Source organism: Lepisosteus platostomus, chromosome 13, assembly GCF_059453375.1.
Source record: "Lepisosteus platostomus isolate fLepPlt1 chromosome 13, fLepPlt1.hap1, whole genome shotgun sequence".
Classification (NCBI taxonomy): domain Eukaryota; kingdom Metazoa; phylum Chordata; class Actinopteri; order Semionotiformes; family Lepisosteidae; genus Lepisosteus; species Lepisosteus platostomus.
This window is the reverse complement of record NC_142623.1, coordinates 41045330-41061279: the sequence shown is the minus strand read 5'-3', so window position 1 is coordinate 41061279 and position 15950 is coordinate 41045330. Positions and strand designations below refer to the sequence as shown.

At 40.3% G+C, this 15950-nt stretch overlaps 1 protein-coding gene across 1 annotated transcript; it reads left to right on the top strand.

Annotated features, from left to right (window-relative positions):
- The first annotated feature begins 35 nt into the window (after positions 1–35).
- Positions 36–15684, top strand: ddx41 (DEAD (Asp-Glu-Ala-Asp) box polypeptide 41). Its single transcript, XM_088604640.1, has 17 exons — positions 36–186; positions 638–730; positions 1514–1667; positions 3372–3446; positions 3663–3723; positions 4594–4730; positions 5070–5142; positions 6261–6414; positions 6921–7057; positions 7470–7632; positions 8966–9097; positions 9305–9376; positions 9703–9799; positions 11855–12004; positions 12186–12257; positions 12793–12903; positions 14977–15684. Exons 1-17 carry the CDS (start codon positions 160–162, stop codon positions 15111–15113), a joined length of 1845 nt encoding a protein of 614 aa, XP_088460766.1. The 5' UTR covers positions 36–159; the 3' UTR covers positions 15114–15684.
- Positions 15685–15950: the final 266 nt, after the last annotated feature.

The following is a 15950-nucleotide window of genomic DNA, read 5'->3' as shown; positions in this document are numbered from 1 at the left end:
CAAGGTTTGCACCTTGTCAGCCACCGTAGCTGTGTCGTCAGACAAACGCGACGGACGTGGGTTTGTTTTTTCTTAGAAGAACAACGCTTCTACGATCCGGAAGGGGAGTTTAAACACGCTTTCTATAACATTTCGAAGAGAATTATACAGATCCAAAAAATGGAAACGGAAAGCAGAACGAGAAAGGTAAGTTAAAATGCTATTAATGTATTATTATTAATGTGTACACACACACACCAGAAGAAGGCTCCACGGCCGAAACGTTGTGTTTTCTTTCTTTTTTTCCAGCATGGAATAAACCTATTGTTCCTTTGCAGCCTACGCATGCTGATGCAGCTACCTACCTGAAGCATATATAGATTCTTATGCAGAAAACGAAATGTTAGACAAGGCGATACAATGAAACTTTATAAATTTGATGAATGGACATTGGCATTAACATCCATTTTGATAGGATGTTAGTGCGATAACTAAGGGATAAATTGGCTTAATTACACAAGTCATAATATCTATCTTTGCAGTGATAAACAGGCACATTTAAACTAGACACCTTTTCAAGAAGATATACCAGAAGACTACTTATTTTAAAAAGCCATGATATACTCTGCCAAACCTTCCTTATTTCGTCTCTTCACAGAGAGTTTACCAGGAAGAAGAGGAGGCCTCCGATTTTTCCGACGAGGAGAAATATGTTCCTTTTGTTCCAGTGAAACAGCGAAAACAGCAAATGGTAGAAAAAAACTGACTTCTGTTCAGACTGTGACGATTAGGAAAAGTAGTGGGGCACACAGTTTTGTGTTATGTCGTTTGTTTTGAGGAATAGAAATCCTTGTTTGGGACTGGTCGGCTGGTAGATATGAGGACATTTGTGTGAAAACCCTTCATAATTCCATCAGCCCTACCCACTTTTTTTCATCTTCTGGAGAGGGTACCCAAGATATTCTAGTACACACCATACAGCAGCCTTTGGCAGACTTTAATTTGAAGTCTGTGAAAGTTTCTGCATAGCTCTTGTTTTAATGCTTAGTGTAGTTTTTTTTTTAACAGCATGACTCACTGATGTAACAGAGACCAAAGTTTATCACTTGATCTTTCCCATACACCTTCTGGTTTGCATTCATAATAAACTTAGCTACCTAATATTTGCAAGTTTTTCTACTAAGATGTAGAAAACAGAGTTGGGATTGTCTTTGACTTGTGAAATGTCATACTGTAGTTACATACTGAAGTCAACCTTCAACATGTTGAAGAGCTGCGAACTTTCAAACAGTTCAGATTAATACTACTAAATATTTAAAGACAGGTTCAGTTGTGTAACCTTATCCAGAACAAACACCCACAGGTGTCACAGGTGTGTGGGTCTCCGCCAGGAACCCCTGACTTGGAGAACAAGAACTCGCTGCACAGTGACTAACGACCAGACTAGCTAGATGAACTGCAGCGCCGTTTCTCATTTACAACCTTTAGTATATCCTCTAGAGCGAGACAGCTAACCTGTGCTCTGCGTGTTCAGTTACAGAAATTGCTACGTCTGAGAGGGAAGGGCTTGACTGAGGAGGAGCAGAGGGACAGTGGCAACGAGCAGAGAGATGATGAGGAGGCTATAGGGCCACGCTCCAATGTCAGCCTGCTTGACCAGCACCAGCACCTCAAGGAGAAGGCAGAGGGTACAATATGGAAAATGCCACATCCGCTCTCTCGTTTTATTCATGCGCAACTGAAGCCTGCAGGGCTCATGGCAGAGCACAAAGAGGCTTTGTCGTTGGTTGAAAAACCGTTCATTTGGGATGTGTGTGCAAGGCGTTAAACAGCACGCGCTTGACTCTTCTTCAGAAGCTGGACTAGCTGATGATACCCTGATTTCATCACACTCTTTGAATTTGTGTACTACTGAAGTATCCTCATCCATTGTCTCATTTCTGGATGAGGCATTTTGAAGATAAGATCTTCATTTTTCTTTCCTGTACAGGCTTTTGCTATAGGGTCATTCTATGGGAAGTCAATTGCTAAAAACCTTATCTTGCTTTGATTGTGAGAGATGCCTTCCTTGCATGGTTTCTTTGGGATAAATGGTTACAGTTGAAATATTAAGACGGTATGCTCGGAAGCTATTCAGTGGTTTTATCTTAAACATGCAGCGAGAGTGAGTAAATGTCTAGAGTATTATGCACATCACACTGCCACCACCATCTTTGACTGTTGGTATGATGTTCTTACTGTGGAATGCTGTGTTTGCATTATGCCAGAAATATTGGGACCCATGTTGTCCATAAAAGTTCCACTTTTGACTCATCCGTCCATAGAACATTCTCCCAAAAGGCTTGGGGATCATCCAGGTTCTTCTTGGCAAACGAGAGATGAGCATTTATGTTCTTATTGGATAGCAGTAGTTTCCGCCTTGCTACTCTCCCACGAAGCCCATTTTTGCCCAGTCTCTTTCTGATTGTGGAGTCATGAACACTGACCTTAGCTGAGGCCAGAGAAGCCTGCAGTTCTTTAGATGTTTTTTTAGGATACTTTGTGACTTCCTGCATGATTTTACGCTGCGCCCTTGGAGAAAGTTTGGCAGGTCGGACACTCCTGGGAAGGTTCACTACTGTTCCAAATGTACTCCATTTGGAGATTATGGCTCTCACTGTGATTCAGTGGACTCCCAGAGCCTTAGAAATGGCTTTGTAACCCTTTCCAGACTGATAGATACAGTATCAACAACTTTTTTTCTGACCTCTTCAGGAATTTCCTTTGATCGTGGCATAATGTGCTTGTTGAAACTTTGTGCTGGCAACTTGACTCTGATGGTAAGGGTCAAAATAAGTCAGGTTTATATTGAGCAGGGCTGGCTGTAATCAAGCCTGGTTGTGTTCTGTCAGCTGACTCAAAATGATCCCTTTAATTGGGTTGATTTAACTAGGGGGCAATTACGTTTTCACACAGTGCCGCTTGGTGTTGGATAACTTTGTTCATTGAATAAATGAAATAAGTAAAAACAAATTTGTTTATTTGTTCATTCAGGTTCCCTTTTATATAATATTAGATTTTGGTTGAAGACCTGAAAATATTCAGTGTCAAAAATCTGGAATAATAGAGGAAATCAGGAAAGGGGCAAATACTTTTTCATGGCACTGTATCTCACAAACAGGATGTGGTCCAGACCTAGTATGTGCACAGTATTGTGCACTCCCAAAGACAGAAAGGAAAAGAAGGAGTTGTGTATCAAAGTATACACTGGCTTAACAGTGTGGTGTAAAGTAAAGAGTGCGATACCTTGACTTGCTTAGTTCAGGTGCTCTGTAAAATGTAAGTTGTTGGACAAGGGGATTCATGTGCAGAATGTACCTAACTGCTTCCTGTACCCATTTGACCCCCTCCAGCACGAAAGGAGTCTGCGAAGGAGAAGCAACTGAAGGAGGAAGAAAAAATCTTGGAGAGTGTGGCTGAGGGGAGAGGTGAGAGCTGGGATACATGCTGTTTCCCTTTTTCCTTTTGTTTTGAATTTGTTTGTATTGGATTGGAATTTAGCAAATCAGTTTCCATGCAAACTTGGTATTCAGTTGTTTTCTCTCTGACTTTAATTTGATAAATAACATACAGAACACTTTATTATTTTAATACTTGTAATAATTCCTTAATGTATTAACTGTACTTGCCTTCTTCCATCTTAGCTTTAATGTCCGTAAAGGAGATGGCAAAGGGCATCACATATGATGATCCAATAAAAACAAGGTGAGTATGTTTTTTTATTAAGTTATACATTCATAAAGCCTTCTGTGCTTTGCCTCTTTGAAGATGTTAATATTTATGTAGACAAAATATCATAATGCACCATGTGAAATGAATCCAAGAATATTTTAAAATCAGGTGATGACTATATTGAGACTTAAGTTGTTTTTTTTCTTCTCTGGTGAATATTTAAGATGACGTATTTGCATATGCTGTAAGTGTTTGTCTGCTGTGCTGGAAGATCTCAGAGGAAATTTTTGTTGCTGCTATGTGTAGTTTACCAGCAGGTGGCACTCTTTCCTCTGAAGCAGAAATTACACACCAATGCCCCATGTAGGAGGTGCTGTTCTTCAATTGAGAGATTAAATAAGCTACCGATAATTTTATCGTTAAAGATGCCTGAGCAGTTTTCAAAGTTTTCATTAACTTTATGTATATTTTTGTCACATCGGGTCATTTTAAGATTAATGGATACCTAAGTTTACAATCCTTAGAAATCAATATAGTGTTTCAAAGGCGGAGTGGTGGCTCTGTGGCTCAGGATCTGCGCCTGTGGCTGGAAGGTTGCCGGTTTGTATCCCGCGGTCGGCAGAGGAATCCTACACTGTTGGGCCCCTGAGCAAGGCCCTTAACCCCAACTCCTCCAGGGGCGCCGTATAAATGGCTGACCCTGCGCTCTGACCCCCAGCTTCTCTCCCGTCTGTGTCTCATGGAGAGCAAGCTGGGGTCTGCGAAAAGACAAATTCCTCATACAAGAAATTGTATCTGGCCAATAAAGTGATGTTAGAAAAAGAGAGCTGTCATTGTGAAGATATGATAAAATGCGTCTTAATTATGAACAGTAACTCACCGTACGGCATGTGCTATCTTTAGCTGGAAGGGCCCAAGATACATCCTGAGCATGCCTCCAGCTCGCCATGACCGTGTCAGAAAGAAGTACCACATTCTGGTCGAGGGAGAAGGTATCCCACCACCAATCAAGAGCTTCAGGGAGATGAAGTTCCCTGCAGGTAAAGAGATTTGCTTTCATTGGGGGTGTTTTTCTTTACAGCTAGCTGGCAATGCATGTTTGGACCATACCAGAACCTAGCTTGTAATGCGCATCTCGCAGTATACACTGGAATAGTTTGCATGAGGAGACGATTACATGTCAGCTCATTTTCGGTTTTGTTGTTTTAAAGTGCAGGATTGCTTTTTTTGTCATAAATTACACTTAAAATGTGACTCTAAGCACTGTGTACACTGTTTCATAAAAGGTGTTTAGTTGAAGCACACTGTTCTCCGCTTTTGAAATACAGTAGAACGTTACTGTTGTTTCAGTATGCTTACTTTCATTCTTTGTTTTGCAGCAATATTAAAAGGATTGAAAAAGAAAGGAATTGTTCATCCAACACCTATTCAAATTCAGGGGATTCCAACTATGTAAGTTTTCTGTGAAAATCACAAAGGAGAGCCTCACACATTATTCTGTTAGTGATTTAGGTTGATGTAATGATCATCCATTAAAATGTTTATTTGTGGGAGTATGGGAGATAGCTTTAGCTGAGTGGCTGCATTTTTTTCCCCAAGTACAATAAAAGCAAGTAAATAGTCATTTATAATACTACTACTACTACTACTAATAATAATAATAATTGCTTACACTTGTATAGTGCTTTTTTGGACACTCCACTCAAAGCGCTTTACAGGTAATGGGGATCCCCTCCATCACCACCAGTGTGCAGCCCCACCTGGATGATGCGACAGCAGCCATAGTGGACCAGTACTCTCCCCACACATCAGTTATTAGTGGGGAGGAGAACAGAGTGATGAAGCCAGTTCATAGATGGGGATTATTAGGAGGCCATGACTGTTAAAGGCCAATAGGTAATTTGGCCAGGATGCCGGGGTTACTCCGCTACTCTTTTCGAGAAACACCCTGGGGTTTTTAATGAACACAGAGAGTCAAGGCCTCGGTTTTACGTGTCATCCGAAGGACAGCGCCTTTTTACAGTACAGTGTCCCCATCACTATACTGGGGCTTTAGGACTCACATAGACCACAGGGTGAGCGCCTCCTGCTGGCCCCACTCACACCTCTTCCAGCAGCAACCTTAGTTTTTCCCAGGAGGTCTCCCATCCAGGTACTGTCCAGGCTCACACCTGCTGAGCTTCAGTGGGTTGCCAGTTGTGAGTTGCAGGGTGATATGACTGCTGGAAAAAGGAAAAAATGCTGTCCTGGGTATTACCTTATCCTAGATTATTTTTTTATTGTCGCAGACAAAAGAAATTTACAAGAGTTGCATATAATCATTGTTACTTGGTTATTTCTTATTATGTGCTATACATAGATGAATTTTCTTTCAGTGCCTGAAAGAGTGCTAAATTTGATTGCAAAAAAAGTAATGGAATATCACTTTATTATCATTTAACAAACAGATAACGCAATGATCCTGGTATCCAAAACTGATTTGAACCCTTGTTTGGTTTGTAGGCCTCACATACAAGGCCTGAATCTGCTTGTGTTTCCTTGTTTGGTGACTAATGTCTGTGCTCTTCCAGCCTGTCGGGCAGAGACATGATTGGAATCGCTTTCACCGGCTCGGGAAAGACCCTGGTGTTCACGCTGCCGATCATCATGTTCTGCCTGGAGCAGGAGAAGAGGCTGCCCTTCTTCAAGAGGGAGGGGCCCTATGGACTCATCATTTGCCCCTCTGTAAGTTTTACAGCCCCCTGTTGGTTCTCAAAGGGATGTTTTGAGACTTAACTGGGGAGCCAGCAGTTCTGTGTCATCTCTCTTGGGCAGGAACCTAACTTACTATTTAGATGATGACCTTTAATTGTGATAATTTTAATTGTGCCCATTGTTTGGGAGCATAATTTAAAAATTAACCCAGTCTGGAAGATTTCTTCTACTCCTGAGATGCGTTAAGTAACATTCTTGCACATTTTAATTTGTTTCAACCCAAGCGATGGTTTGGAATGACATTCCAAAGGTGTAGCCTTTTTAAAAATGCTGCTTTGTTTTCCGATAATTGCCATGGTAGAACAGCATGCATGGGTCTCCCACCAAACCACCGTCTGTGTCCTTAGAGAGTACTGTTGAGATGTGAGTGACGCAGGGTTCTCAGGAAAGATATCAAACAACATTAAGTGGGTGACCTTGAGGTGAATGGGAGGTAGTATTCGTGCAACAGTGTGTCTGATTGCTGCCCCTTCCAGAGAGAGCTGGCGAGACAGACCCATAGCATCATTGAGTACTACTGCAAGCTGCTGGAGGAGGAGGGAGCCCCACAGCTGCGCTGTGCCCTGTGCATCGGGGGCATGTCTGTGAAAGAGCAGATGGAGGTGGTCAAGCAGTAAGTGTGAATTGTCCCCTGCTGCTCTGTGGTTGGTGACTTATACTTTAAGGGTGTATTATCTACATGCAGCTCATCTTTTCTTATTCCTGGAGTACCTAGAGGTATCATATTCAGACATTACTTTAAAAAGCTTGTAGAGTTAGATATATGTAAGTGATCACAAAGTAAAAGCATTCAACTATTGAAGGCAGCGTCTTTAATCTGCTGGAGTGCAATAGATCACAGTTGACCCTGGTTACAAATTCACTTTTTTTTTTAATGGTCATTAAATCATGATTGACTGAGAACTGTGTTGGTGTTAGGGGTAATAAAATAATTTATTTGTTTTGCAAGCCATGGCGTAGTTCACTTTCTGTAGTGAACAGAATGTGCTGGACGTGCGTGACTCTGTGTGTGCGCTCTTTGGCAGTGGTGTTCACATGATGGTGGCCACCCCAGGGCGGTTGATGGACCTACTGCAGAAGAAGATGGTAAGCCTGGATATCTGCCGCTACCTGGCCCTGGACGAGGCAGACAGAATGATTGACATGGGCTTTGAGGAGGACATCAGGACCATCTTCTCCTATTTCAAGGTAAAATAAACTAAAACTGTAAAATGTGCTGGAACATTATTGGGCAGCCTGCAGCCCTCAGAGCAATAAAGGGTGGCCTCAGAGGGATCCTAAAAACATAATTTGTCTAATTTAAGACATGGTTTTAAAACTTTTTGCCCACCAGAAATGCTTAGACAAATTGAGGGTGATCATGACTTGTGATAATTCTGTTGTAAGGGGTGTGGCTGTAAGTCATGAGGCTAACAGGGTTAGAAATGTTGATCTTCATGATTTTTAGATTGCGCAACAGGGATGAAGGTGTAGAAGGGGCTTTCTCCAGGGAGCTGGCTTGTCATGGAGGACAGACAGGCTGCTATAACGTAGAGATCTCTGGTTCAGACCCGAACAGGATTCCCCAAACGTTAGAACACAGTTTTTCGAGCCCTCTTGGGTTGGTGGGGTTTGTTGGCAGTCATTCTTAGTTTACCAGGCAGCAGCAATGCCTGCGGTTTTGCAGACACCTTTGAGCCTACTTTGCTATCAGTGAGAGCTGTATCAGTACTCCATCTGAAGCTGAGCTGTGGGGGTTGCAATGTGAGAAGCTGCACATTGTGAGAAGATGCAGGAGATAACGTTTCTCGTGGACAGTGGAAGATTTCAAGACCAATCCCCGGGCCCACCCACATCCCAAACAGACAAAGCAAAAAGAACACTGAAACCTGGATTCAGAGTCCCCTTTTTAACTTTTTCCAATCTTGGCAAAGAGAGACATGAAACAGGTAAGAAAAAAAATAGACTTCTCCCCCCCCCCCATTATGCAGTGAAAATTGCATAATAGATTTCAACAGAAGCCTGCAAGTTGTGTGCAGCTCTGACAGCAGCAAAGTTTGCTTCCCCTATTTCACACTGTTGCCATGGACCTCGTCTTGTGTGACTTTCCTGCTTGTGGATTACAGGGCGGTTCAGTTTAGAAAGTACCAGCCGTGTTAAGCCTGAAGCACTCCTTCTGAACCTGTCTGTGGACAAGCAGGAGGGGTCGAGATGACAAAAATATATGACTGATTCGGGCACAGTTCATAATGTGTTCTGAGGCATAACTTAACAAGTGCAGTTTGCGCACATCCCTGAATGTTCATCTGAAGGATAATTCATCAAATAATTAAACTCTTGCATATTGTTACAGTTCTTGCCAAAATAAAACTGTTTAAACTTCTTTGTTGTTTGTCAGCTTTCACGACATACTGTACATGTTTAGTGCCTTTAACTCACATTAAAGCTGTTTATTTTTGTGATCCTGAGAAATGGGTTTTAGTCCTTATATCACCATTGCCCCATATGACATTGTTTCAAATACAGATGTTTGTGTTTTTAGGGCCAGCGGCAGACTCTGTTGTTCAGTGCCACTATGCCCAAGAAGATCCAGAACTTTGCCAAAAGCGCATTGGTGAAGCCCATCACCATTAATGTTGGCCGCGCTGGAGCCGCAAGCTTGGATGTTATACAGGTGAGAGAGACACTGGGCAGGTCAGCAAATGCTGACATTATCTCGTGCCAGTCCTGGTAGTTAATTCTCTGTTTTATGTTTCTGCCCAAATAAAACTCTGGCAATTAAAAAAAATAATAATTGCATTTCTTACATCATTTATAAGCAATAGAAAAAGATGTTGATATTCCTGTTCTATGTCATTTTGATTAATTCATTCTTCTGTAGGAAGTGGAGTATGTGAAGGAGGAAGCTAAAATGGTCTACCTACTGGAATGCTTACAGAAAACTTCACCGCCGGTATGTGAGTTATAGTTATGATTGGGATTATGATGTTGATGATGGTTGTGATCCTTGTTATTGAGATCTGTAACAGTCATAATTCAGTTATTTTTCCATGAAAGAGATTATGTGAGCGCACTACACAATGTGTTTTTTTAAGGTTTGCTTGCAAAGGTGCAGTTGTTTAGGATCTTTGACCCTGTGTACCTTCTTATTGACACTTTGTGTAGACATTTCTTCCTAGTGATATGACTGCGGTTTGGTTATGTCCCATAAAGAAATGGCCTCATGCACCTCAGTACATAAAAATATTTTTTTCTCTTCTTTCCATCTCTACATTGCAGGTTCTCATATTCGCTGAGAAGAAGGCCGATGTGGATGCCATCCACGAGTACCTCTTGCTCAAGGGTGTGGAAGCAGTGGCTATCCATGGAGGAAAAGGTAGATTTTAGCCTTGGCTACTGCTAGGATCTGACTGCAGTAGATCAGTATATCAGTTTGCACAGTGACTTCTCTTAAAGCAAGGAAAAGGTGGCATTGGTGGGGTTTCATGATGTTTTTCATGATGATTTAAACCTGTTCCAGTCTTGTTTCAAGGAGGTGCCAGCTGAGCCACCCTGTTAATTACTGGATCTATTCCCCCGCCTTCATTTGCGGTCTATGAGCTGTTTTTGGTACTGGTCACTGATGATGTGGAAAAGGCCTTCTGATCAGACAACCTGGTGTTATTTCTTGTTCAATGAATAGCACCCAGTTTTCTCCACAGTAGCATATTTTTGTTAAAAGCCTTCATGTGAAGAATTTGTCCGGAGGCTAGCCTCAAACACTATGCTCGGAGATTAATAGACTATGCAGATCATATAAGTATTAAAGATTTAAATGTTATGTTACACACTCCAATATACTTTACAAGTAACAATTCACTGTCTTGTATTGCTCTTGTGCAGTATACTTGAATTCTGACCTCTAGTGGAATTAATGAATGTTGCATTATTTGTTTTCTCAGTGCAAAGCTGTTTCAAAGACTAATTTCACTGTTCATAGTTGTGCAAGGATTTTCCTTTTTTATGTCTGGAGGACCTCTTTTCAAGAATTACTCTAAATAGGCTCCTCTAATTTAAATGGAAAATCAAATTGTTAAATTTTCTTAGAAGTAGACTGCTGTGTGTTACTAGTAAGCTCTTATCCGTGGTAATACGGGGCAGAGCATGAGTAAAACCGAAACATGGACTATGACAAATTGGTAGATCTGTAAATATTTAGGTTATTGTGTAAATTGTTTTGTAGTGACTTGCATATTTAACCTCTTAAATCCTGGTCTAGAAACTTTAGTAATGTAGAAGATAGTGAAGATTCTGAAACGCCTGAAAAGTTCATAAATCACTTGATTAACGGGTCATTTTCAGTGTTCCAAACTACTAAATGGCTCAGATGCTACTACAAAACATCTAGACATTGCTCAATTGAAATACACTAGTGACATTAGGCTAAATAAACACTTTTTGTTTTGCTTTAGAGTCTTTACATGGTCCACTACTCTCGGTTTAGTGGAGCAAAAGCAATGCAAAAAAAATGCATCTTTTATTCTCCGTCTCAAAAAACTCCAGCAGCTCCAAAGACAAGGAAAACGCATTAAATGTCTGCTGCATGACAAAATTTTAAAAAATAAATGTCCCGTTGTTTAATTTTTTAATCAGTCCTGTCTTTCGTGTTTCAGTATTTTTCATGCTTTCCTGAGGGTATAATTTGCTATTCAGCAGTGTTGTTTTTGTCCCCCAGTGAGTTGAGCTTTTTTCGTGTAGGTAAATTGCAATCTACCAGAATCGCCTTTGTTTAACCTGTGGTAAACATGGTTAACCCAGCACAGAATGATGATGAATTCACTGTAAAAAAAGTAAAATACTAAAAGCAGAACTGCAGGTCAGCAGCCACACTCTTAAAACTGTCAGAGCAGACCCACTAGCATGACTTATACCTCTTTTTAAGGGGGGAACCCAAAAATAGTCTCTTATACTACTGGTTGAGGACACCTGCTTTAGTGCATGTTGCTTATGCTTGTCGGAGACTGTTATTGCTTAAAATTTGAGCTCTTCCTGTGCGCAGGTTTGGTACAATTAAAGGTATGTAAAATACTGCATAAAATGTGGTACAGGCTTGTTTGCCATATAGGCTAGCACTTGACAGACCAACGGTAGAAATTAAATTTGCTTTGTAAGGCTTTTCTTAGCACAGATGGTTCTGTGAGCATGAAGTGATATCTGCAGTGACCCTCGAAACCATGAGCACAAAGTAAAGAGCAGGAAGGCAGTGATGCCGTCTGTCATAGTATGTTTTATTTTGAGGTAAAAGAGCAAGAGGAAGGTGATAACCCTTTTATTGCATTAAAAGTGGAGGCTATGTGCTTATCAAACTAAAACCTCACTTGGCATAGAAGCTGAGAGCGCTGCGGATTGAATTTCAGAAGAGGTATGTCAACAAGGATGTTTGTGCTCTCAGACCAGGAAGAAAGGACCAAGGCGATTGAAGCCTTCAAGGAGGGGAAGAAGGATGTGCTGGTGGCCACTGATGTTGCTTCCAAGGGTCTGGATTTCCCAGCCATCCAACACGTGGTGAATTATGACATGCCCGAGGAGATTGAGAATTACGGTGAGACCCCGGTAGCAGACAGCGCTGCGTGAACTTGTCTCGGAGGATTAACCATTCTTGAACCATTCTCTAAACCACTGGAGAATTTCCCATGAAGTACATTATTTTGAAGGTTGCAGAACTGTAGCTGAGACCTTACGGCTAAAGCGTGTCATTTGTTTGTCTTTCTGCGGGTGTCCAGTGCACAGAATAGGTCGTACAGGCCGATCTGGGAAGACTGGAATTGCTACCACTTTCATCAACAAATCCTGTGGTAAGATGACATTGATGATGATGTCGCTTTTTCCTCCATCTGGTGCTCTAGTAAAAGCTTTTGTACTTTGACAGACTTGACAGTCTTTTCTTAAAATATAACTTTCTCAAATGTCACGAAGGCAACAGAACACATACATGACAACGTGATCAACACAGTAACATAATTTCCACTGCATTTACAACATTTACATTTTTAACATTAAAACATGTATACAGACCACTCAACCCTCCAGCTTCCAGTACCCACATGACAGAGCAAAAACAGCTGGGAGGGTTTCTTTGTCAGCCTCTGCATTGTTATTGTTATCTCTGTTTAAATATGGCCACCCCGTGAAAGGACTGGAAAACAGATAGTCTGGCAGATCAGTGTTTTTGTTTTTAGCCACCCCGTGAGAGGACCTTGTCAAAGTGATCGTATTTGTTTTTCTGACTATATATGCGATCTAGAGGTAATCAAAACTCCTGTGCTCTTTGTGTATCTCCTTGTAGAGCTGAAAACGATGCCCTTCCCTTTACTTGTCTCCTTTCCTTAGATGAGTCGGTGCTAATGGACCTGAAGGCCCTGCTGATCGAGGCGAAGCAGAAGGTTCCACCTGTGTTACAGGTGCTGCAGACGGGAGACGAGACCATGCTGGATATCGGAGGTGAGACAGGTGTTACTGGTCATAGGATCCAGTTCTCTGAGTCTTGTATGTGCTTCAATACAAACACAATCCATTGATCTTGGTGTAATTGACAACTTGTTATAAACATAATAATATAAGATATTTTTAATTGTAAGATATGAGTGGAGCCTGTTTGGGGCAGCATGGTTCATTGGGCACTGGGTTCAATTCCTGTGGAGCTATCTGCATAGAGTTTGCATGTTCTTGTGGGTTCCCTCCGGGTGCTGCTTTTATTTCCCGAAGTCCAAAGACATGCTGGCAGGTTAATTTGCTTCTGGGAGAAGTGGACCTGGTGTGTGTGGTTGTGGGTGCCCTGCAGTAGACTGGCGTCCTAGCCATTAAAAATCTATATTAAACTTGATCTGTCTGGTGTTTGCCCAGTCTTGAATTTTATCTAAACCTCTTTAGAATTGTATTAAATGCCTCTTCTGTGTTTTCTGATCCTCCTAATTTAGCATCATCATAACAGGCCTCCTAACTATACCAGAATCTAGATCATTGATGTAAATTAGGGAGAGCACTGGTCTTAGTGTAGAATTCTATGGTGCTCCACTAACTAGATCATCCCAGTTTGACTAGTCATTAGTTTTCAATCCAAACACTAGTGTTTCCCTGAATGCTTACCTCTTGCAATTGGAAAATTCCTCTTAAATTATTAACTTTATCATGTAGCAGAAGTCAGACTTGTTGGCCTATAGTTATGTGATTCATTTTTCTCACCCTTTTTATGAATGGTCACAACATTTCTTGAATGGTTATAATTCTTCAGTCCCAGGGTATTACCCCTTTGTTAAGGAACTATTGGAAGAGGTGAGTCTATAGCTTCTGAATAACGTCTCTCATTTCCTTGAGTGCGATTGGTAACATACCACAAGGCCTGGGGATTTTATTAATTTGAGTGCTTCTAGTACCCAAAGTATTTTGCCTCTCCTATGCTACTACAATTAAATATCCTATTGTATAATACAGAACTTAATATTTCCACTGGCTGTGGTATATTGTGGAATTATTTTGTTTAGTACATGGGCCATTTCCCTTTCATTGTCTAGTAGTTTCCCATTTTTGTCCCCAATTTAAAATAATCAAAATGAATATATTAAAAAAACAATCTACAACAATTTACCTAGATTGAAATATTATATTTAAGTTAATTTACTTTTATTTCAGCTTTTGCCGAAACAATGATTTGACACTCTAATGTACTACATATTATAAAGACTGTCATAGAAAATGAATAGCAGGAGCTAATAGACTTTCAGAGGACTGGTTAGGTTGATGTTGAAGTCCCCCTTAAAATGTTCTCAATTTGTAATTGACTATCTGTGACTTCACGCTACTGGGTGTAATGGAAAGACTGTCCTTTTGCAGACAGAAATGAGGTTATAAGATTTCTATTTTCAGAATTGTGGCAAACTAGCTCAATCACAAATTGAAACCACCTTAATGTCTACACTTCCTCTAACTGTCCATGTGCTAAGAGTAAAAAGGAGATGTATGAAACTGCACTAAAATTGAAAGATGTTAATTTGTAAGTTCAGTATTATTTTTTTGATTCAAATTAGTGATAATGCTTGTACTCATTAAGTGAGTAACAATTGATGAACTGTTCACTGTTGATGCCATAAATTAGACTGTAAATAAGTAAACTGATCAAGTGAATGTTCAAGTATTATAAGAAAACATTTTTTTTATAAAATAATAAACCACTTTCTGTGAATGTTTGTGGTCAATTAGTGATTATAAAAGCCTGTAACCTACAACATAATTCAAGGTTCATTGTTTCCATTCAGGTTGCAATGAAAACAATAAGGCTGTTTGAGTAAAAACAATTTCCAAAGAAAGATTTAAGAGTGTCAGTTTGGTTTGTCAATCTTTTGTGTGCTTTCTTAAAGGAATGATGGAGCTCCACAGAAACAGAAGTAATATTTGCTTAGCAGATTTCTGATTGAATGAGAACTTGCAGTTTGAAGTTTATCTAGCACTGAATTGGAATGTTATTATTTTGAGTCTCTCTGGCAGTTTTCTTATCAGTTGTGTTTTTGTCTTCTTCAGGGGAGAGAGGCTGTACCTTCTGCGGTGGTTTGGGTCATCGCATCACTGATTGTCCCAAACTGGAGGCCATGCAGACCAAACAAGTCACTAACATTGGCCGTAAAGATTACCTGGCGCACAGCTCAATGGACTTTTAAATGACCCTGCCGAAATGCAGAGGAGAGTGTTTTGGCTGTTTTATTTGAAAAATATAATGTGCAGTGAATTGTCAATTCACAAAAAATTTGGACTTTTAATTCATACCTGAATTGAGAAATGAAGATTGATATTGACGGTATGTTCTTATACTAAACAGATCTATAGTCCCTAGTTTTTGTCTCAGTATTTTGTATATTTATAACATGGGTGTAAAGGTGTCCTTGGTTTTTTACCACATAAATACACTTTTTCTTCTAAGATGTGTTTTACACATCTGTAGTTCTGGTTATTGGTAAGATGCATAACTTAATACTTGTAATCTTGTGCAAGTTTCATTTTACATTCAAGTGAAACAGTTTGCACTTTCCAACAGAAGGAAATATGCATACTCATCAACACATTTTTGTATGTAAGGTGTGAAAATTATTTTGGTTTATTTCAGGCGGTTATCACCTTTATGCGTGTAAAATATGTGTGATTTGTGCCGCTGTGTAACGTTAAACTTAAGGTTAAGCTGTAAATTTAAGCTGCTACATTAGAATAATGTAAATAAAAGAACAGTAAACCTGATTCCCTGATTCTTTTCTTTCTGAGTGATAGTCATAGTTTAATCATGAAAAAGCACGTACAGTATGTATGGTAGTTTGTCAAGAAAGCATGCGAGTGTCTTTTGCATGTTTTAGGTGTCACAACGCCTGTTTTCACATGTGAATGAGTGGCAGATGATAACCCAATAGGTTTGAGTTCCGTCTCTTATGTTGAGCTGCTAAGTCCTTGAGGAGTTTGGTGGTTCTGGTATTGATTTTGATGTGATTGAGATTGCAGCGGCAGCTTGA